The 24802-nt window shown below is 41.6% G+C and overlaps 1 protein-coding gene across 2 annotated transcripts in view; it reads right to left on the bottom strand.

The window, feature by feature from the left end:
- pwwp2b (PWWP domain containing 2B) overlaps nucleotides 1–9021 on the bottom strand; it is a 53429-nt gene extending 44408 nt beyond the window's left edge. For both annotated transcript variants that reach the window (XM_041210126.1, XM_041210127.1), the window contains exons 1-3: nucleotides 8906–9021; nucleotides 7676–8102; nucleotides 3387–5030 (exon numbers count right to left, since the gene is read on the bottom strand). In XM_041210126.1, the coding sequence (XP_041066060.1) occupies nucleotides 3404–5030; nucleotides 7676–7836 (1788 nt within the window). In that variant the 5' untranslated portion in view covers nucleotides 7837–8102; nucleotides 8906–9021 and the 3' untranslated portion in view covers nucleotides 3387–3403. The remainder of the gene's footprint in view (nucleotides 1–3386; nucleotides 5031–7675; nucleotides 8103–8905) is intronic.
- Between the last annotated feature and the right edge of the window lie 15781 nt (nucleotides 9022–24802).

Raw genomic sequence — 24802 nt, 5'->3', positions numbered from 1 at the left:
TTCATACAAGCTATAACTACCCCAACAGTTGCAACCCTACAAACATACAAAAAAAATTCAAAATCCATTTTGGCCTCAATTCTGCACAACACAGCACACAGCATTGCTTGTAGTAAGGTAACTCCCTATCCTAGCCACCACATCCTCCTTAAGCAGGTGTTGGAATCATTGATGTCCTTTAGGGAAGGAAATCTGTTGTCCTTATCTGGTCTGGCCTACATGTGACTCCAGACCCACAGCAATGTGGTTGACTCTTAAGTGCCTCTAAACAAGGGCAATTCAGGATGGGCAATAAAATGCTGGAGAGCCAGCGACACCCACATCGCTTGAGTGAATAAAAAAAACACCGTCTGATTTCAAGATTGGAGGCCAAATTGGGCAAAAAGAGTGTAATGTGCATTGGTCAAGGGGATGTGGTTCTGCAGAGTAAATTGTCAGCACCAAATATACAAAATATCATGAGGAGAGGATTAATTTTATATAAAAGTGGCTGAAACTTTGAAAAGCCTGATTGGGTAAGACTATTGGCCAGGGAAATTAATTTTTAAAATCACTCTAAAGCAAAATACCACCATCTACGCCCCAAGTTTTTGGGGAAAGAAAGTGCAAGGCTAAACAAACTAAAATGGCTAAGTAGGTATGAGCAAGGAGAAAAAGAGACATAAAAAACATTTTAGCAGATTAAAAGGACTGGAATTCACAGGAGAATAGTCAAATACCATGTGCAATTAAGAAAAATGAGAGCAGCTAATATGAGATTAAGAAGATAGACAATTGTGGTAGGAATGACAAAATCATCTTCTGCTTAGGGGGCTGCTAAAGATTGTACAGGGCCATTTAAGACACTTAAAAAATACACACTGCCATACCTTACGTCCGTTTCAATAGTGTTAAATGATAACTTTGCATCAGTCCCCACTACAATGGGCACTGCTCAATAACCAGCTATGGGTTGCATGGTAGGTAAGAAAATTGTAAATATTAAATTGATGAATTTTAAACATAAGGAATAAGTAAATTGGTAGTTGTTATCTGGGCCAGCAGCGCAGAGTGTGATGAAAGAGAGATGGAATATATGCTATGAAAGTCCTTTGCACACAATTTTTAACAGGTTACTGGATTCTGGGATTGGTACCTTGGACAGGAAGAATGATCAAGTTTCCAAAGGTGGACAAGGAGGCAGCTTCAGGGAACAATAGGCTCATTAGTCAGATGTTTGTTATAAGTAACATGATTGATAATTTAAAGAGCACCTTGCGATTCCTTCAATCAGATAGTGAAGGAGCCAGATGCACTCAGCTTCTGAAAAAGGCATCATGCTAGTTTTAAAAAGTTAGTCAGATGGTGGATGCAGAAACATCAGAAATCCTTTAATAAACTACCTTATAATAGGTTATTCTACAAAACAATTTTCTAAAAATCAGTGGGACTTTAAATGGATTAAGAATTGGCTGAATTCCCATAAGCAGGAAGTTATTAATGGCTGTGGAACTGCCCAGGACAGCAGTGATCACTGGTGTCCTTACAGGGATCAATGCTAGTTTTAAAAAAAAAGCCTCATCTTCATAAGTTACCTAGTCATGGAATGGTCCACATGTTGGCAGATGATGAATGCTCCCTTTAAATTTTTTGGTTTCCATCCACACATGGCTGCACTATATTTAAATGGAACAAGGCCAAGTGTTACCTTCCAGGTGGCTGTGCATAGCTTAGCAGGAACATTACAGATGACAAGAAAATTTATGCAGATGTTGGAGCAGTGGAGGGGAGCAAATTTCTGCCAGCAAATTCACTGGGTGAATGGGCCAAACTTCAGTAAATTGTATTTAACTGAAAAAGTGTGTTATACACTTAAAACTTTATGTAACATTTAAAATAAATTGGTTGTAAAAACAATCTTGGTGTTATAGCTCATACTCAAACAAAAAAATGGTCATGACCAAATGCCATGGAGCTATAGCCAAGACAAATAGACTTATTCAAATATTAAACAACCTATTAATACAAAGCATACCCACCCATTTTGTCTTGTGCAAGACCTTGGTTAGATCATAGGTAGACCATACTTAGAATACTGCATTCAGTTTTGCACCCCTCATTTGATGAATTGAGATTTTGGAAAAGGGCAGGGAGAAGCCCAAGAACAATTTGCTAGTTTAAATAACCTTATTCACACAAAGCTTAAAAAGTTAGGTGTACTCACTTTAGGGATATGGACTTTGGGGTTATTTGATAGAGGTACTTGATATAATTGAAGGACTAGATTACATTTCTACTGATAAATCATTTTAATAGATTTTAGAAAGACAAGGGGTCATGTGTACAAGTTGCTCAGCTCGAGGGCTAGGTTAAATGTTTGGTGTTCCCCCCCCACAAGCCTCCCGCCAACATTCCTAAACCCTGCTTGATAGTAGACCTATAGAATAAATTGCCAGTTCTTGTCTTTCATATCTTTTACAAGAGACCTATACGAGTTCCCAGCAAGGACACAACTCACATTTTATGCAGATGGTGGAACAACAGGCATTAAGCATGGTCATGGTTACTGACTGGGTTAGTTCTGATTGTCTAAGAGAGAATTTTGCTGGATCTCCTTCGACTCCTCAGTACCTAATTGGTCATGGGCTTTAAACATTTTTCTTTTGCTTCGCCAGGAGTTTGGGTGCAGATAGTATTCAATCACGATACTTCATGCCTCATGACTGTAAGGCAAAGGCTGATGGACCAAAGGCTCTTTTGCTATTTCAAGAACAGAAACAGAAATACCTGGAAAAATTCAGCAGGTCTGGCAGCATCGGCGGAGAAGAGCACAGTTGACGTTTCGAGTCCTCATGACCCTTCAACAGAACTAAGTAAAAATAGGAAAGGGGTGAAATATAAGCTGGTTTAGGGCAGTGGTGGTGGTGGGGGGGGCTTGTTGTTGGGACAAGCCGCCAGTGGTAGGAAGAGATTATGCTATCTCTTCCTATCAACACACCCCCCCCCCCCCTTAAACCAGCTTATATTTCACCCCTTTCCTATTTTTACTTAGTTCTGTTGAAGGGTCACGAGCGCTCGAAACGTCAACTGTGCTCTTCTCCGCCGATGCTGCCAGACCTGCTGAGTTTTTCCAGGTATTTCCGTTTTTGTTTTGGATTTCCAGAATCCACAGTTTTTTGTTTTTATCTCTTTTGCTATTTGTTTTGTGTTTTAAAACTTGATTTTGTTAGCCAGAAACATGAAGTGCAAAACTATTCAATTTGCAGACTTGGTTTACTTGATTCTTTAATTGCAGACAGATCAATTTCCCTTAATTTTGAGGCAATACCCTTACTCAATTTAAAATGTTTCAAACAATTTATAAAAAGTACACAAAATAAAATTCAAGAAACCTGTTTATCACTCACCTGTTGCTGTGGCTCAGTTAAGTTTCATATTGTGAAAGGAGAGATCGAATTTCAGGTGTCAGGTGATCAGCTGCCTTGGCAGCTTCAGTAATCGCCCTGCGGTATACTCCTTTTTTCTTTTTGTTAAACCTCAACTTAAAATACTCCAAAAATGGGGAGACTTTTGATACAGAAAGTAGTGAAGTTGTAGGTGATCCAAACCAAGATACTCTGGCTTCCTGCCACTGCGGAGCCCCATTTTCCTTCTTGTTAATACTAATGCTGAGAATGCGTGCAGGCCACCAGGGGAAGCCATGAATTTTCCCCCATACTATATCTCCGACAGATATAGTCCTGCCTTCAGCTGTTACACATTTCATTACAGTTTTGGTATGAAGTCTCACAGTTAAAGGAGGCACTGTCTTTTCTTCTTTGGAAGAAGATGACACAGAAGCATCATCTCCAGGTGCAAAATCACATACTTCTGGCGAAGTCATCTCTGAACTAGAAGACTTTGATTCATCTAGACTATCGTTACTACAGACCGATAAACTTGACGAATCTGCTCTTTTTTTCCTATAACTTAAATACACAGTCAAATCATTTTGATCCTTGCTTCGACGACTCCTTTTGTACCGCCATTGGTCCTCCTCTCCAGAACTCCCTGATGTCTCAACTGAACTCTTTCCTGTAGATTCTTCAGAATGAAGTGTGCCATTATCTGATCTCTTTGTAGGCTGAACATCACTATTTACATTATCTACAAGCTCAGCCTTATAAATTGCAACACTGTCCCCATTACTGAGTCGATGAGGTTTTAATCGAATTCTAGGTGGGGGGATGTCTGCACTGGAATGCAAAGGCCTAGTCAGTTTTAGCTTTGGAATGGTTCCAGGTGGACTAGAAAATGACTTTTCTGGAAGAACTTCCATTTCCTCACAATTTGCGTTCTTGTCCTGGTCCACACTTTCATTCTGCAATAACCGTTTAGGACAAAAGGGCTCAATTGAGCCATGTACCCGTGAGGGAATTTTTACAACCTTCCCCTTACCTTGAGGAGTGCTATATGATATTTTTATCACTGGGCTTCGATGCACCAGCTCACCAGCAAATTTATCATCTTTCTTTTCCTTTTTTATTTTCCTATTTTCACAGCACATTATCTCAGGTTTCCTCTTTTCATTTTCCTCCATGCTAGTCTTTTTCTCATTCTTACTGTTGTGTCTATCTTTGTCATCATCGTCCTCCTCCCGATTTAGTGTGTTTTTGCACTTTTCACAAAGTACCTGCCTTGGCCGCAATCTAATGGTGCTCATTATAAGCTTACCAGGGTCACGATTCCTTGACAGGCGTCTTTTCGTACGCTTGATTGTCCGTGGTGGTGGCTGGGGCACCCACTGATTGTAAGTCTGTCTCAATACTAATGGTTGTGGTAGAGGTACACCTTCACAATAAGGTGGAAAGCAAGGCACAGTTTCTGTTAATGGCTGAAGAGGTGAAACTTGTTCTTTGCCTGGTATGTTGGGAAATTGCACGTTGCAGGGCTGTGACTCAGTTTGACAGACTGCCTGTTCTTTACCATCAAGGACTTCATTGGTGCATGATTCTGCAGGAAACTCATCTTGCTTGGCAAACTGGTTTGGGAGTAAACCATATAAACCAGACCTGGCAAATACAAGTATTGAAGAAACAAAAAAAAAAAATGAATAGCCATCCTGACTCTGAACACAATTCACACAACTTGAGCATTGCATTCATTAATACTGCATGAAAATTCCCATTTTTAAATACCTGAACAAATCCAATTGTAACGCTTAAGGCTTTGATCTCATACATCTAAAATAATGAAAATTTGGTTACATAGCATCTCTTGTCACTGAAGGCAACTCAGTTATGCTTTCAGTTTCCCATTGTCTAGATTTCCTTAGGTTAAAGGCTAAGTTTGCAGAGCTATAGGAAGGGCAGAGTCTGGAAACCTCTGTAGTGCAGAAATTTGAATCTAATGATATAATGGTGTAAAGAAGTATGCAGATACTTATCAGATGATTAAAATGTTTTCAAAAGGGCATTTTATTTAAAATAAGCATGGCCAATCTATTCCAAGAGCAGAGAGATTAAAGTGGGAAAAGAAAGTGTTTAAAAACCAAAGCAAAACCAACTGGTTTTATAAAATTCTCGACAATATTCTATTTCCTGCAAACATAGGAGGAAGCTGATTTGAACACACATCAGGTCACATCTGCAAATAAATTACCCTGTTTGTCAAAATAAAATATTAGACCAAGTGCACAATATTTTGTTAGAGCAATGATTTCAGGCTGCAACTCAAAAGATTAATCACAGCATACCCATGACTGTTTACTGCTTCATGTACCCAAGTATCATCAATTTATTATTTTTTAAAAATTGTGTAAAATGATAACTGTTCAAGTCCAGGTTTGCAGCTGTGATAAGTTATGTTAGAGAGGTGGGGGTTGGATTTTAAGTAACAGTTAAAGTTTCAAGTCCGACAAAAAAAAAGGAACTTGAGAAACAATTCAAGTCTGCCCACAAATTTTATGCATGTCCGCCAAAAAACTCAATTTTGAGAACATCTTACAAAATAGTACTGCCAGCTTCTTCCACCCTATACCAAAATTAACAACAGGGAAGGTGTGGAGGAAGGGCAGGGGGAAAGAAGAGAAGGACATAAATGGGACATTCCATGACCCATCCAAGTGGCCATTGTACAAATGCGAATCTTGGAGTGGGGTGGCAGTATTACAGCCAGAACAACTATCACCACTGCATCCCCAACAAATGAGTGGAAACCCTTTTGTTTTAAATGCTTAACAATTTGTTTCTTTATTGCTGCCCTAGTCGATGTTAGCCTTGCACAACTGAGATTGAACCTAGGGCATGCTTTTATTTTAATGGAGTAGACTCACCAGGGAAAAGGATTGCAACTGCAGCTGCTCCACAGTAATAAACATTTTAGGTTTGATTTTGTTGCAGACCTTTTTCTTGTTCTAAAGAGAGGCACTGTGGAAGGGGAGCAAGAGACCCGAGACAATATAACCATTTCCAATGCTGTGAAGCTGAATGCAAAAGGTAATTCTTGTCCTCCCACCTCCACACTACCAAAAATGGTAGAGCCAAGTACATATTGTGCCTTGTATATACCCAATACTAAGAGTACACGTCAAGTACAATTTGAGCTGAATCAAGCCACATCATTTAATAGTGGAAAACCATTTGTATTTTACAGGGAAGTTGAGATAAACAGCAAAATTTTTATGCCAGATTTCTCTGAACTATATTAGGTAGAACCCACTATTACCATCTGAAGCTGTCAGTTGCAACCAAAACATTTTTGTTTGCTCTTTTGCAACTTTTTAAAATAATGCACTGGCTATAAAAACATAGCCAAAAATCCCTCATTACCACAAATGAAAGGGGCAACAGGATATCAGGACATATCATTAAACAAGTATGAATGCATAGCATCCAGCCAATCAGAATAAATCCTCATGTTTATGCCACAATTAAAATAAGGTTTCACAATGCACTATTTTATCTTGTGATTTCTACTGTAATTTTAGGTTAGGGAAATGTATGTGAAAGACGAATTTATAGTCAAACATTTCAAATTTTAAATAGTCTCGATTGAATGTTAGTTTTACAAAATAGTACACCAGTTAACCAGGTGTCTGCTAGTGAAGCACCAATTAGATATGGATTTTTATCCTGCTCTTTATTACTGAAGGATGGGGTCTATATACGTTAAGTACTATAATATGAACTAAGCCATTTGTAAAATATATTACATAGCTGCAACTGAAGATAATGGTGTCAATCAGTAGGTAAAGAAGTAGGTCATATAGCAGATACAGTAATTGTTTACTGTGCGCTCTTTCTAAACTATATTCTGAAAAGGTGTTATGTTGAAGAAAGTGCCTTTAATTATAAACTGCATAAGATAACAATTCTTTAAATTCTTGTCTGGATGACTTTCCCCAAAACATAGGAATCCAATAAAAGCACCAATAATATAATGGTTGATGGATGGTGGTACTAGGCATCATAAAATAGTTGCACGTTGTGATGAAGTAGGTCCACAAGGTAGCCTTGAAGAAATGATTTTTTAAAAAAATGTATTATCCCCTATCTTACAAGGATGGTCAAAACTCAAGTGTGTGTTTGATCTGACGCCAATTACTCAGCCCCCTGGTGTTGAAGGCCTGGTGTTCACAGTCTAACGTGGGTGACTCCCCAGCTCAGTGTGTTAGAGAAGGTGGGGGGGAGCGGGGGGTGTTGGGAAGAGGACTTACTTCTTGGCCATGTCTATCAGGATCCCGGTGAAGCTGCTCCCTCCGAAGTTGGTGGACACCACCAAGGTGCCGCTGACGACGTGTTCCACCGTGACCGAGAGCTGAGCGCCCGCTCGGAGCCGCCCCGCTGCGGCTGCGGGCTCCGTGCTGAGCGCCGCCATGTTCGCTGGCGGGGTAATGCCGGGGTGCGGGTGCGGGAGGGGGAGGGGCCGGGGTGGGGGGAGGGGGCGGTGGTGGTGATAGTGATAGAAGACGCTGCGGGAGCAGTGGCGGCGGGAGCGAGCGTGGCCCCGTGCCCGCGCCTCGCCCTTCACCTGTCAATCAAAGGCTGGGCTCAGTCACAGGGCCCAGAGCGGAGCGGTAGGCGCATGCGCCCCATCCCCGGCGCTCGAGGCTGGAGTCTCAGTGATAAGAGCACAGCTCCTGTCTGCAAAAAAAACATACACACAAATTACAACACGGTACATCATTTCATATAGAACTGCAATATATAAAAGAACGACTTCCTATTCCTCCCCAACATCTGATCCACTTCCTCAGGCTCTCATTGCAATTTGCACACAATTAAAAAAAAATCCTCATCCCAAGCAGAATTGTTTAAGGGAAATTAGAGAGAGAGACACTTAATTAGGATTCAGCTGTGTTCATTCTTTTCATGATGGAAATAATATATATTGAACTTCTGAACAGCTGCTGGCGTTTGGCTATTTATGCAGAAAGCTTTCAATTATGGATTATAACCAATTAGTATTCCAAGATCTTCAACAAATACTGAAAAGGTATCTCCAGACGTCAGCAAATATCTGGCTCTTGCATTGGTCATAGGCCTATTGAATACAGCCAAGCGGGGTTAAACAGCCGTGCAGTCAACTGCCAACATGATCTTAAAGTACCCATGTTATCTTTTAAAAATAATTATGCAGCAAGAAAGTATGGTGCCAAAACATGTACCTTCCACTTCGTCGTGTAAGGGTAGGCTTAAATTACTTCGCAACGTTTGTTTTAGAACAATAGATAAATAAATCCACACTGTTGGCCTATGCGAAGCCCACAAGCCAAGTCGTTACAATTAACAAGAAAGTTTAAACTGATCATTCTGAGACCGAGATATATGTACCTTCAACAAATCAGGGAGAGGGGATAAAAGAGATTTCGCTTTGAAACAACATCTTAGAACATACCTAAAAGCTAAAAAAAAAGCCAACCCAGAAAAAGAGCAATAAATAATACCTGAGAATGCACCGACTGAACACTACACGTAGACGGTTTCCTGAAGGTACACCATTTGAAGTCTTTAAAGCTTCCAGCACCAAACGCCCCACAGTGGCCTAATGAGCAAGATGACTAATAAGGCGATACAAACGATGTATTGCGGAAGCACCAGACAGCGTCCTCTTGCGGCTCCGTTACATGTCACTCATCATCGTTAGCCATGCTGCCACCACACACTTTGCTCACTTTGCAAGCGAGTTAACTTACTGTTGCCCAGCGTTCTTTGCCAAAAAAAATCTTAAACATCTGAACGCTCCATTGAGATAAGTCAAAGCCAAAATAACATCATTTGTTATTGTGCAATCCTTTGGGAACATCCCCATCCTCTTAAAAGTAACATAATAGAATGCGGCCCAGCAAATGATTAAAATTAATTAAAAATTGTCACTATAATTAAATTTAAAAGCTACCAAACAAATACTTAGACAGTTGCTTGGTTCTCAATCATGAACACTGCACTTCCATGGTTGGATACTAAACTAAGTCTTAAACTTGCTTGGTCTTAGCAGTTCCATCTGCAGTAGTGTTTTTCAAAAAAAATTACTTGCAGTTTTTTGCAACTCTGTACTGAACTTCAATTAATATGTTATGTTTGTCGATATACAAAAACTTACCCAATAAATGTGTTGTTTATTGTATGTGGTTTGGGTTTGGGAAAACTATACCTTTGACTGGCACAATCCACCTTCCTCCACAATAACTTTTTGCAACCTTTAATACAGTCGGTCACTCCATTCTCCTCCATCGCCTCTCGTAGGCAATCCATTTGCATGGCCTTGTCCTGTCATTGCTTGACTTCAATCTGTTCCAACATAGCCAGCTCATATGGAATATCTTCTCTCCTATATCCTCACCGTTCCTTCCACATTTGCCCCCAACACCCCATTTGTGATCTGCATCTTGCCCATTCCTGATATTATCAGGCCACACATGTGCTGTTTGCCAGCTTGACCTCTCTACCACTACCTGCTGTTGTCGTGCTGCCTTACTGTTTGTGTGGCAGCAAATCACAGGTGGAACATAAATTACCCAAGCTTACAACCACCAAGATTGAAGGCATTCTATTTGCACCCTGACTCCCAATTCCTCTTCTCGGTTATCTGATGATAGTGAACAATCAGTGCACAAGCTTGCTATGCATTTTGTCGTAAGCAATATTACAATTTGAGATATGACTGGGTTGATGGAATTATGGGTGATACAGAGGATACACCTCATAGGCAGCCCCTTGGGATTAAGGACTACTTGCCTCCATCGTGGTTCAATGGGTTCTGAGATGGCTGATAAGTCAAATGCTCGATCTGCAGACTCTGTCACATGTGGAGCAGGCAGTGCTTGGGGAGTCAGGAAGATGAGCTGTTTGCAGGTTTGCATGCTTTGTCCATTACCTCAGTTTCACTTCTGCAAGTTCCCGGCAAAGGCTCTCAATGTGTTCGGTGGCTTTAAGCAGATACACCTCTTCCCAATGCCGTGTGCCTCAATCACGCATTGAATGACTTTGAACGAAGGCTCCTCCCCAGGAGCCTGCAAATAAACATGCCAGTTTCTTTGTCATGCTTCCATATGGTTAGCTCTTTGCCCATCGCTGGATTAATACCAGCAGTAGTTGGATGAAGCCCTGAAGTGGGCATTAATTTCCCACTTAAGGGCCTCAATTGGAGGCAGGGCAGGAAGGTCAGATCCCCAACATCAGAACCAAATGGGGTCCTGACCCCGCACTTGCTGGCAGCAAGACTGGTGATGAAATCTTCTGAGGCAGCTTCCTATTTGGTCATCTCTACTTTCGCCATCCTACTAAGGACAACAGATATGTTCCCGATGTTGCTGGCCAAATCAGAGGGCAGCAGTATCGGGAGCCTCGATATTCCCACCAGGAAACCTGGGAAAGTTCTCACAGTTGGTATGTGTCAGGGAGTCATGCCAACATGGCTCCCCTCTATTTTCCCGGCTCCCCTCTATTTTCCAAGCTCCCCCCCCTCCAAACCCACCATCAAGGGGCAGTGAAAATCCAGCCCATAGGAATAGAAGTGGCCCATTCAGCCCGTTGAGTCTGTTCCTTCATCGAATTAGATGATGGCTGATCTGTACCCTAAATTGATCCATCTTCCTTGGTTTCATATCTCTTCTGTCAGCTGCAGCTCACTTAGTAACATGACTTGCCTCTGAATCACAATCTTCTGAGTTCAAGTTCCTCTTCAGGGTTTGAGCACAAAAATCAGAGTGACACTGCAGTGCAGTACTGAGGGAACATTGTACTGAAGGAGCTTGTATATGTCACTGATACACAGTCCAGGCCTCACTACAATATAGGAGTGTGCTGCTCTATCCATTTGGACTTTTGTTGACTTGCAGGGGTCTTTGTTGTCAAACACTCAAATCCTTAGTTTGTCATAGACTCCCCCACTAAAAAGGTTTCTCTACTTACCCTACCAGTTACTTTCAAAATCCTAAAAATCTCAATCGAATCAGCCTCAACTTTCTATATTCACAGCAAATCTATATTAAAATTATTGTATGGGTTACATATTCCATTGTAAAACTGGCATATATAAACCTATGTGTCACTCTAATACCAGTAGGTGGCAGGCTAATAATTTCCCAGTTTAACTATAAGATATACCTGCAATATCCATCTGTCACATCACCAAGGAACCTTTGGTCTCTTGAGGTTTCTTGAGTTGAGCTCCATCTGTGAATTTGTCTGCATTGAAGCATTTTTATTTTTTCCCTTGCGTGCAGTATTTTTTAAGTTGTCTCAGTGTTATTTTAAAAATTAAAAAAATTGATCTCCTAATGCACTTGGAGTTGTCCTTCCCACTGTTTTTGAGGTGTTGCCACTACAAGTTCTACTTACCTGTATTTTAATTGCTCTCCCCCACAATATTCTTCTTCCCAATTGAAAATGTTTCAAATTCTTGACATGCCAAAGTTTTTTCTGTCCCCTCTGTCTTCCAAACACCACTGCACCTTCAGCCTCCACTCTATCTCCTGAATGCCACCGATCCTTCTGCAAGCTACTGTGCCAAAAATGGCAAATGGATTTTTTGTTTGTGTTGAATAATTTTTACAATTTGTATTGTTGAGGTAGAATAATTGCTCAAGGTATTTCTCAAAAGGAGGAATGCATCACTCTAGACATACTGTCTACCTAGTTGCCTGCACGTGGATTGATTAAACTGAGAACAACAGATAGGATCAGGGTCAATTAACAGAACAGACACGTCCATTTACAAGTCTTTTAGGCCATTAATAAATATTATTTGCACTTATTTTTGATGAATGGCCATTTGATTTAATGAAGCTATTGTTTTCACCGTGCTCCCTACCACCAACCCCGCCAACCCTGTCACCATTCCCTAGCCAGCAATTCCACTCCTTCCCTGGCTACTGTCTTCGTTTGAATCAGGCTGTTCGCAACTTTGCCATTCTAGTCAATCTTGAGCTGAGCTTCTGGTCTCATACCCTCTGCAGCACAAAGAGCACCTACTTATTCTCCATGACATTGCTCATTAGCATTGCCTCAGTCCATCTGCTTCTGTAACTCTCACCCATATCTGTGTTACAACAACTACTTGTATTTATATAGAGTCTTTAGTGTGGTGAAACAAAAACAAAAATACCTGTAAAAACTCAGCAGGTCTGACAGCATCTGCGAAGAGGAACACAGATAATGTTTCGAGTCCGTATGACTTTTCAACAGAACTAAGGAAAAATAGAAAAGAGGTGAAATATAACTGGTTTAAGGGGGGTGGTGGGATGGTGCAGTAGGTTCAAGGGGCCGAATGGAACACTCCTGCTCATAATTTTTATGTTCATACTACATAGAAGTTCTTCTTTGAAAGGAACATGACCTTGGATCCTTGATCATGCTGTTATCTAAAGATTTTCACAGGTTAGATTACCAAATGCTTGGTTAAAGAGATGGGTTTTAAAAAGTGTCTTGAAGAAATAAAGTAATAGAGAAACACAAAGGTGTAGGGGGTAATTTCAGCCCCTTCTGGACACCCCCGCAATCCCCTCTGAACACAACCCTCACCCCCCACTTACCTTCCCCTAGCCTGTCAATTTCTCTGCCCCTTTAAAATTACCTGAATAATGGAAGCCAGTGCTGTAAAAAAGGGGGCATGGCCTCTGCTGGATCTACACTTCACTGGGGCCTGCGAGGATTCTTTCGACGCAGGGCCCAAGCAGCTCTGGTGAATGGAAGTGGCAACTCAATTTTCAAGACCAGATGTGTTTGCATTTATATCTTCTAATTTCTGTGCTAGAAGTTATGGCCCAATATTGTAACTGACACTTTCTGTTTCAAACTCCGTGCTGCTCATTAACAACTCATCAGTATGATTGGTTAAGGAAGCACACATTGCTTGCTCTATTCACACAAGTCTCAGGTGTTCTGTAGAGGGAACTGTGTATTTGGACAGTTGAAAACCCCACAGAAAGTCAATGGACAAGTGTAAGTATAGCAAACCATGGCACCGTTCATTCCTGGCTTTCCTCCATTGTTACTTTATCTAGCCCCAGCTTTCAACCTTTCCCTGTTAGTTAAGCATCTTCCACAACATTTCCTATTTCTACCTAATTGTCCCACGAAATTCAATATAAATATTTAGCTAAGCTAATACCAAACTGTTTCATCCATTATTTGTTTCCCTCTACCTCCCCTGTTTCTAACCTTTCCCTAATGCTATCTACTGTCAGAGTATTCACCTTCAACATTTTACAGGTTGTCGAATCTCTCTCTACTGTCTATTTTCAATGTATTAAAAAAATCAAACTGCACACACTGACCAGAACTGTCACAATTACTGCCTGCAACAGTCTCCCCGTAACATGGTTAGTAAATTACATATCGATATAAAGCTGCACATCCTTTTACTCACTGAATAAGAGGACAACACTTGCAGGTTTTAAAGAGCTCCAATCATTACTACACAATGTTAATCTTAAAGCAGAGTATAAATAGCAGGGTAGACTTTCTGCAATTTGGGTGTAAATTTTGAGAAGTGAATTTTCTTTCTGAGCTTTCTGTTCAAACTCAGTTATATATCACTGAACACAAAATCTTCCAAGAACCAGCAAAATCTGGTAACATTTTAGAAAGTTAAAAATATCCCTTTGTATATTTAAGAGTGGTAACTCGTTACCACTTTACTAATAGGCCTGAATTGTCTATCACAGAAAAATTAGCATTTTAATCAAGTGTGTCTCATCCAGCACCTGTAAATACCTGATTTTTAAATTACTGGGGAATGAACCATTTCCTAGTTACATTAGAGGAAAGTAATCAGTATCTCGGTAAATTTTGAAAAATCAAAAGCTTTAAAAAGGGGTCTATTTATGCCCTTATGTCCAAAGAAGCTCAATTTTAAGGTCTTCTTGAAGGCCCTCTAACGAGCGCAATTAGCAAAAACTGGCAATTATCTGAAGACTTGTGGTTTTGTAGGCTGGGTCAGCTTCTAGTGCAATGTTTCTTAACCTAGCACAAATGATTATGGAAACTTGAATTAGGCTGAAGATAATTTGCACTTAAAATTATGCAGTCTTCTGTGTTCGTTTGGCCGTTTTCAGGCAATTTGTGTTGAGGATTACAACACAACCAAGTGGAATCTCTGGGCCAGGCTGTTTTCATTCTTCTGATTATTTTAAAATATTTGGTAACTACTGATGAAATAGGGATGTTAGAATATGTGAAAGAGGCATCTGTGCATCAACAAAATATCTTTTATTTCATTGATTGCTATGACACTGGATGTTTGGATTTAATACAGAAAAATTATTCGAAACCCATACTTTATAACTTATTAAATACGGATTTAGAGTATCAGGCTTAAAAACCAATTACATCTTGCCAATTTCAATGGAGGAGCTCACTGAACTTTTTGAACCACCAGTGTATCGCTGAAAAGAGAGACGTGTTGTCAAAGATTTTCATCTTGCAGTCATCAGGACAAATGCAAGGATGCCAAATTTCAAACAATCACAATTTATACTAAAGGAGAAAAGGGTGCTGAGTGTCTACTGGTGTCTATCAGACCTCTAGTTCAAGTTATACTTATTCAAGTTAATAAACAAATTCCATTGTTCACTTCCCTCCATAGCCAACCCTGTATCTGATGAAATTGTCTATGCCTATATTTACAAATGAATTTGCAAACAATCTTTGACGCCAAGGTATGCTGATGTATGTGCTGATTACAGTAGGAAGACACATAACTCTTTTGCTGCTGTCAGTATGAAACTAAGTAGGAGGTTTAAGGAAGGAGAATAAAATGCTGGCTGGTTGTTTAGTAAAACATGAATGCACTGTTAACAGAATCTTTATTTCATTAATACCCATCCTTCTTTCACAGGTTCACAAAGGCTACAATCTGAAGCATGAATCAAATTGGGCACAATGACACCAGGCTAGTTATTGGAATTTCAGTAATGACATTCTGATAGTCAAGATTCACAGGCCGATCACAACACAGTCCTAGGAAAGCATGCAAATATTTTGTTGTCAGCTGCGTTGCTGCAATTCTGTGTGGTGCTACAATGACACCTCTTAGTAATAATGCTAACAAACAGATGGCTGAGGAGGATGTGCAAGCAGACACATAGCAACAAGAATTACAGCTGTCAGAGATGTTCATAATCTGTAATCCCTTGTTTTGAGGAGTTTGAGCATCTTGGTCACATTGCCATGATTTGAATGTTACACAGGATCAAGGTCCATATGGCCACACAACCAGAAGAAGTCATTATGATGTAGTCTCTGAGTGTTGCCTTGAAAAGCTGATACTAGTCACAGAAAAAGTAATCAAATCTGATACTTAACGAGATGAAGACAAAAGTGACTATAATAGCCGGCAACTATATAGGATTGAATTTTCACTCTGGGGGCAGGAAGCGGGAGTTGGGACTAATTCCAGCTCCTGAAACCACTTCTGGGGGAAACAGTCGCTTTTTGGGATTTTGACTGGCGAAGCCCATTCATTGGCATGGAGCCAGCTTCCCTGTCCAAGTAAGAGAGACAGGCAGGTTCTTGAAGCTGGAGGGCCAGTCAAAGATCTCCAGGCTTGAGAAAAGCAGCAGGCTGCAGGGAGGGGTAGATAACTGAGAGGATCCTTCCTGCCTTTGGCTGCACCCCCACCTTGACAGGAAACGTTTATAGGTGGGCTTGGAATATATGCCCAACATATGGGTACCCGCCTTCAGACAGTTAAACTTCCCTCAGTTTTTTGTCGGAAAACTGAAGGGCAACCAGAAAATTCCAGTTGGCCTCCTTTAACTTTCCTCAAGAAGACTCTTAATGAGCATAATTGGCTACCCACCTTGTGGAGGTGTGTAGCCATACTGGGCCTCAAACCTGCCTCCTCTAAAATGATCAGTGCTGGGAACAATGTCAGGAAACTGGCATGGTTGACATCGGTAGTTTCATGCCCCGATTACAATAGTTCTTGATCTCGGTGACGCCCGAAAATTTTGCCCATAGAATCCAATTTTAACGTGCAAAAATAATCAGCTTTTTCACCTGTAAATAATGACAATCACTATAAAATCTCCATTTACAAATTAGTATCCGTTAAGAATATATGCTACAAGTGGTGCTACAGAAGCTGGAAGAACAGGGTGATAACAATAATTAATGATAAAACACTGTGTACTGTCCAGTCAGCAGAAAGATGGATACAGGAGTCTGGTGATCTGTTGCATGGATACCTGATGCTCACATGCAGACACAGCCAGTGAGAGTATTGGTCAGTTGGAGCATTCCTGCCTCCAGCGATGCTGCAATGAGGATTTATAGAGACAATGACACAAAAGACTAATCCCCTAACTCACCCTGAACATTGCAAAGGAGATTTAGCTACTCCTCAAATTCACCACGGCACAGGAGGAGGCCACTCGGCCCATTGAGTCTATGCTGTACCGCAGCAAGTTGAGTACTGGGCTAATGGGTACTTGCCTGCACCTTGCACTTCCATTTTCAGCTGCCTTTTCTAAACCATTCCCTTTGGCCTTGGCAAAGATAGCCAATGGTCTGGAAAGCCTTTTGAGCATTTCAGCATTTCATCATCCTCATCTGACACTTTTGTTTAAGTATCAGTTACATAAAATTTTCCACTCACGCGCCACAAAATCTGCATTTGAATCTGTGAATAATTAGACAGATGGCCTGACCTGGGAAATCTGTGTGCCCTTAGCATATTACCATTCTGGCAGGGTTAGAAGCAGATCATCCATGCTTTTGTTGCCTCCAGAATTGGCCATTGGTATTCCAATGCTCTTCTGGCTGGCTTCCCACGTTCCACCCTCTGTAAACGTGAGCTCATCTGCCGTCTGTATCCTAAATTGCATGTCCTGTTCACTCATCACTCTGTGCTCACTAGCCTGCATTGGATTCCAGTCAAGCAATTTAAAACAATCATCCTTGTGTTTCAATCCTTCCAAGGTCTTGCCCTTTCCTATCATTGTAGCTCTGCTTAACAGGTTTTCATTCAAATCCTGCATGGTGTGCATGTACTTGACATTAGCCCTTCCCAAGTACTTAACACTTCATTTAGCCAAATGAAACCCGAAAGGAATGGGCCCATTCCCCCATCGCATCAAAAAAGAATAGTTTTGTGTCTTAGCTAAGGTTCAAACACATGTACTTGTGAAAAGCTAATTCAAGAAAAATCCAGTGCAACGATAGAGGTGAAAGAAGATGATAAGAGACAGCAAACAATGGAACTGCCACATTACAAGAACAGAGTATTAGCAAAATTATGGGCAGGATTTTTAGGTCCGGCTTTGGGTGGGAACAATGGCAAGCAGGCGCTAAAAATAGCAGCCCTGTCCCTGTCATCGGCAATTTTCATCAAGATGAGGGAAGTTAGGGGAAATCCGCCTGATTTACGGATGAGGCCAAGTAATCTTGTTAACTAGCTAATTGTCAGGTCATTAAGGGTCAAATCTGGTGGGGGCATATGGATTGCATGCTGTCAGGGATAGACCAGGTCTATGGAGGTGGCAACACAGCTGGCCGCCAGACATGGCTACTCCCTGAAAGTAGGTTGGCTCAGAAAAAGGAGGATAGCTGAGAGGGGCACTCAGTCATCGGCACACAGATGCCATTGGATGTGTAGAGCTTGCAGGGAGAGTTATCTGTGCATGCTTGGGCAGTGCAGGGTGTCGTCACCCTCTTGGCATTGCAAGCACATAAGCAGAGGGGCCTGGAGTTCCAGACATTGTACGGAGTCAACAGGAAGGGCTATCATTCCGTTGTCATTCAGCAAGTCTGCATCCACAGCACGTGTGCTCAGTTCTCTGGCAGCTGTCATGACTCCTTCAACCTCTGGCAGTTCAGGCTGCCATAACTCTTCATTCCAATCCCTCCAAACTTCCTGGATGGATTCTAGAGGACAAGGGATATCTCTTAAAGAGATAGCTATTCACCCCTTTATGAGATCCCAAGATAGAGGTACAGAGGTACTAAAGCCATCTACTCCCAAGATTTACCATCGTGCAGGGCATTAGGCTTCTGAAGATGCAGTTCTGGTGCCTGGACTGATGTGATATTGTATGCATGCCAATACAAACAATGACATGTACCTTTAGGAAGCTGCATAGTGACATCATTGTGGCATCATCACATGTGAGGCTGGAGTATAAAAGTACAGCCTCCATGTTAGATGTTCACCATTGCTCCCTATTGCAAATGTTCACTACGGCCTGTGACCCTGTTGTATCAGCAAGACTTTGTGTACATCTTATGAATCAGACATATAGTCAAGTAATCAGCCTGTGTAACTGTTAGGACTCAGGCCAGATCAAGGCTTGTGCAGAGCTGTATATAGTTGTTGCTAGTAATAAACTTCATGTAATTGTGTTCAACTAGAACCCTTGTCAGTCTCAATGTCTTACTTAGTATAGATAGCATTGAGACAAATCCTTGACATCAAGATCTTCAATATATATGGTGGCAACAAACTGTGACATACCACACAATGTACCAGTCAGGTGGCACCCTGCAGTACACTCCTACAAGGGTTTTGGCTGTAGTAGTGCTCTGCTGCATCTCCGTAACATGGTCCTCCAGAGAGGTGTAGACATTGAAGAGGGAAGGCATGGGAATGACACAACTCATAAGAGGAGGACGTCAAAGCAGATGAGGAACAGGAAGCGGTGGAGAAAGATGCCGAACACAGATGCCCCCCATCTGCACTGGGACGTGCCTGTACCCAAGCCCTGGGAGGGGCCTGAGGGTAATGTCAGGATACTGTCAACATCAGGGATCATCTCATTCTGGCGTGTTTCACCTGAGCCTTTCTAACCCAGGAGGTTAGCATGATCTGGAATTCCTATTGAACTGCCTTGAGAACACATTCACTGGAAAAGCAGCCTGAAGTAGATCCACTCTTACTGCTAAAGAAGGATGCATATCTGTCCAGAGGTTTCACAGCCCTGCTTCAAGGACCCTTGCTCCCTTTCACTACCTTTTCCCCCTTAACTGTTATCTTCATTAAAGAATGGAAGCTGACATGTATGGTGCCATGTGTCAATATTTACATAGTGTTGAAATTTATAGATAAGACAAACCAGCGACCCCGCAGTGCTCTGCCTGACATGGTGGCTTTGCTCTTGGCCATTTCCACACAGTGCTCCCCTTATAGCCTCAGATGAGGTGGAGGCAGCCTGCTCACTTGCCTCTGCTTGCAGCCAAGATACAGTCATTCTCAGTGTGGAAGTGACAGTGGGGGCATCTCCAGAGGCTGCTGAATCCACATCATTGCAAAGGTAGCCTCTGTCATTGGCCCCTGATGTGTAGATGGTTCTTTGGTCAGAGGGCCCAAGGAGGCTGATGATGATGCTGATGGCACCAGTGAGAGGGGGCACACTCATCCTGTTTGGTGACCCCATCAGCCCAAGGCAGGCACTCCAGAGCTGGGTCACAACTGGCATCCACTCCAAACGTTTCTGCATCATCAGTGCCACTAACAAATTCATCTGCTACTGAGTTTTGCATGCATTCTGTACATGTTAGTGCACTGTTCCTGCATCCACTCCAAGTGCTGCTGCATATGGCTCTCCATGAGGTTTGCCGGTCTCTCAATGGAGGAGCTCATGCCCTCAAAAACCTAAGCCATGGTGGTGTACATGAGCTAAATGGAATTCTCCATTCTCAACCCATGACTCTGCACTGCATCTGGGAACTCTGACATGTGGGAACACATCTGTTGCTGCTAATCTAGGCTGAGCCTCCTTTCCCATGACTTGAGAGGGTCTGCATCTGCCAGCTGATCATGACTTCCTTTGTCTGTCCTTGATCCTCTGAGGGAGATTGTCCACAACTGCCTTTACCTCTCTCACCTCCTCCTGCTCACTAGTGACCTGGTTCCACTCTATCTAATTGGGCATGACGACCTCCCGATGTTAGTGTCTGCATTGGTGAAGGGTGCACTTATAAGATATGACTCTGCTGCCTCCATTTTCTGTGCGGGCCCGGGGCCATTGAAAGACTCTGGCTTTCCTGCTCCATGTCTGAACCTGTGGGAGATAGAAGAAGAGATCATGAAAACTAGCCTTTGAGATCAGAAGCTTTTTGCAGTGCTGAGGCTTTCCAATGCAACGGAACTTTTGGCATGCCGCTGGACAGGGTGGGGCACCCTTCATTTACAGACTGCAATACCTTTACACCTTCTTCACCAGGAATGCCCACCTCACCTTCCCTGAATTGATCCAGGGGAACCACCTGACAATCTCTGTGGCTCCCTCTGCCAGTGCCGTGATGATGAGCAGATAGGGCACTTCTCTTCCATTCAGTGTCCTTTCTCTGGAATTATGAGCCCTTTTCTCCTTCAAGGACAAAGTAGAGACAGATATGACATTGCTGATCTCTGTGCCCAATGCCAGCAGCTCATTGACAAAGGAAGCTGCATCTATCAGTGCTGGAAAGTTCTGAACAGCACTCCAGGGCTCTGAGCTTGCTGAGGGGACAGTAATGACCCTGGACTTATATTTTTCCCATTTTCAGGAGGAGCATGTGCCCTTAGGCTTCTGAGCTGAGGTGCCTGCTGGAGGTTGAATACCCAGAGACCTGTCATTACACTCACCTTGCCAGAGCAAAGAAGATAATTGAATCTCTTCCAGCATTGGCAACCATTCCTAATGGCCACATTCTGCTGCTGACATCCTCTGGCATCGACAGTCTTGCCAGCTTTGTTTGGGAGAGTGGCCTTCTCCTCCCGCCTCAAAAAAGAGAACGCCCCTCCTCTCCCTCACTGCCTCCAGCCAGACCCCAAAGTTGGTGTCAGAGAATCGAGGGGCTACCCTTTCCCTAGTGTCAGGCCTTTTCCTCTTTTCCTTGAGCCTGGTACATCCATTCTTTCAGGCAAACAGGAGCTTTCATAATGGCCATCGTGGTGTTTTTAAACAGAGCTTGTACTTCTTCAACCACGCCTCCTACTTGAAGGTTAATTTCACATGTTGGTCATTGTTTGTGTAAAGAATAACTTTTTCACATGAGTCTTAAGTTTGCTTCTTACTAATATAGACCTGAGTCTCCTTGTCCTGCTAATTTTAAGGAGTGTTTGCAAATTGCCTTTGGGGAGATGTTAGTGTAATGGCAGTGTCACTGCATTAATGATTCTGAAGCCTTGGCTAATTCTCTGGGGGCACAGGTTTAAATCCCACCACAGTAACTGGTGGAATTTAAATTCAATTAATAAATCTGGAATCAAAAGCTTGTAATGGTGACTGTGAACCTATATATGGTTCACTAATGTCCTTTGGAGAAGGAAATCTGGCCTGGCCTACGTGTGACTCCAGATCTACAGTAATGTGGTTGACTCTTAACTGTCCTCTGAAACGATCTAGCAAATCACTCAGCTCAAGGATAATCAGGGACGGGCAACAAATGTTGTCCTTGCCAGCGATGTCCACATCCCGTTAAAAAGATGCTAATTTTTGAAAATCTTTTTCTGCAGAATTTATAGAGGGATGAAGGGGTTGAAATGAAGGCTATCTTATCTTTAAGCAGTGTTCTGAATTTAGCAGAGCCAATCTTCCCCTCCTCCTCATCTGAGCGTAAATCAATTAGAATACGTGAAGTGAATTGGTCTATATTTCCAGGTTCATGTTACCATTATAGGCCCTTGAGGAACATCAGGCATGAAGCCTTGGAAGATAATTAAGCACAATAACTTGTTTTTCAATTTACAAAGGAAATATAAATAAATATTTATAGCTTACAAAGAGAATTTTGAAGCAGGACTGATCTTGTCTGCAATATTTGTGATACTAAAAAGCATAATATAGCAATGCAGTGCATCAAAAATTACACCCCCAATTGCAAAAGAAAGAAAATCAGCAACAGCTTTTTATTTTTGTTTCCATACCAGACAGCTGAAGGTGGCACTGTTATTTCCTCCAGGGATCAGCATTATTGTATGCTCAAAATGTGCTAGAAGCCCTGCTGATTTATCTTTACCCCCTATGGAGAAGCACTTTAATGTTTCTTCACACTCCTCCAGACAGCTCCGACATATTTAATAAAACTGCAAGGGAAAGAGGTCTGGAGCAAATATACAGAAAGTTATCCAAATAATAAGGGATTTTCTTTCCATTCACAGTATATGTTTACACCAGGCGAGACTCTTTTCTTATTTCACACTTTCTCGATGCTTCCTGGATCTTAGACTTCAATTTGATACAGTACTTGCTATATAGCAGGTATTGTAGTGGTAATGTAGTATCCAGACCTAGACTAATGCATTAGTTCAAATCCTAGCATAGCAGCAGGGGGAATTTTAATTCAATTAATTAATAAATCTGGTGTAAAAATAATAGTGATCATAAAATTATTGCATTGTTGTAAAACCCCAAGATAAAAGCAAATAACTGCGGATGCTGGAAATCCAAAACAAAAACAAAAATACCTGGAAAAACTCAGCAAGTCTGACAGCATCTGCAGAGAGGAATACAGTTAATGTTTTGAGTCCATATGACTCTTCAACAGAACTGTTCTGTTGAAGAGTCATACGGACTCGAAACGCTAACTGTATTCCTCTCCGCAGGTGCTGTCAGACCTGCTGAGTTTTTCCAGGTATTTTTATTTTTGTTTTTGTGTAAAACCCCATCTGGTTCATTAATGCCCTTGAGGGGAGGAACTCTACTATCCTTAACTGGTATAGCCAATGTGTCAATCCATTAAATATGGTTGACTTTGAAATGGCCTAGCAAGCCAGTCAGTTGATGATGGTTCACACCTGCCTGTTCAAAGGCATTTAGCGATGGGCCAGTGATACATAAATCCCAAGAATGAATATTAAAAAAATACTACCTAGTGGTATTAACAATGACAGTCTATCCAACAGTTCACTATTCTTCACAATGAGGAGTAATTAATTTTCTTAGATACTGTTCCTTTTTGTTTTATGAGGTCAAGGAGTTTGTTAAAAAAAAACCTTTCATTAATTAATTGAGGAAAGCTCAAAAGTCTTCTTCCTGGAGAAACCCTAACAACAAATTAAGAAAACTCTCTACCAATTAACCCATTAGAATAGGAAGTGAAAGCATCCCAAACTAGAAGAATTTACCAAAAATCCCCTCAGGTTACTGAAAAACTCCAGTCAAAAGAAATGTGAACTGCTAGTTAATCTTCTATAGTATTGTCTATGTGGAGTTAAGAGCAAATGTAGACTTCAGATGAAGCCAGGTTAGAGTTTTGGCCATAATTTTACTGGAATGCACAGGCCTGTATAGTCCTGTATTATAGTCATATATTATTTTAAACACTAATCCAATTTGATATTGGTGCTTATTTTAAATGACATTTTAGGAAGCAGAACAATTGAGGTGATTGGAATGTGGGAACTTCTCTGCAACACAAGCTGAGGAACTGGAAGATACAAACTGAGCTGTTGCATCACCACCACTGGCAGGAGGTTTTAAATACAATGTGGCAAGATTAAGTAGGCAGTTCCCATTATAAATGTGGACATAGGAACTTATAATGGTAACGTTGGTGGTGCAATACATTTGTTTTATTTCCTGATATATGAAGGAAAGAAGATTGATGACCTATGGATTTTCAAAAGATTTTTGATAAAGATCCCACATAATAGATCTGACAGAAAATTTAAAAGGCCATGGGATTAAAGGACAATGGTTTTGTTGATACAAAACAAAAACAGAATTACCTGGAAAAACTCAGCAGGTCTGGCAGCATCGGCGGAGAAGAAAAGAGTTGACGTTTCGAGTCCTCATGACCCTTCGACAGAACTTGAGTTCGAGTCCAAGAAAGAGTTGAAATATAAGCTGGTTTAAGGTGTGTGTGTGGGGGGCGGAGAGATAGAGAGACAGAGAGGTGGAGTGGGGGGGGGGGTTGTGGTTGTAGGGACAAACAAGCAGTGATAGAAGCAGATCATCAAAAGATGTCAACGACAATAGTACAATAGAACACATAGGTGTTAAAGTTAAATTTGGTGATATTATCTAAATGAATGTGCTAATTAAGAATGGATGGTAGGGCACTCAAGGTATAGCTCTAGTGGGGGTTTTTTTTATATAATGGAAATAGGTGGGAAAAGGAAAATCTTTATAATTTATTGGGAAAAAAAAAGGAAGGGGGAAACAGAAAGGGGGTGGGGATGGAGGAGGGAGCTCACAACCTAAAGTTGTTGAATTCAATATTCAGTCCGGAAGGCTGTAAAGTCCCTAGTCGGAAGATGAGGTGTTGTTCCTCCAGTTTGCGTTGGGCTTCACTGGAACAATGCAGCAAGCCAAGGACAGACATGTGGGCAAGAGAGCAGGGTGGAGTGTTAAAATGGCAAGCGACAGGGAGGTTTGGGTCATTCTTGCGGACAGACCGCAGGTGTTCTGCAAAGC

The sequence above is a fragment of the Carcharodon carcharias genome, chromosome 17 (assembly GCF_017639515.1).
Source record: "Carcharodon carcharias isolate sCarCar2 chromosome 17, sCarCar2.pri, whole genome shotgun sequence".
NCBI lineage: Eukaryota > Metazoa > Chordata > Chondrichthyes > Lamniformes > Lamnidae > Carcharodon > Carcharodon carcharias.
This window is presented reverse-complemented; position numbering and strand designations above follow the sequence as displayed.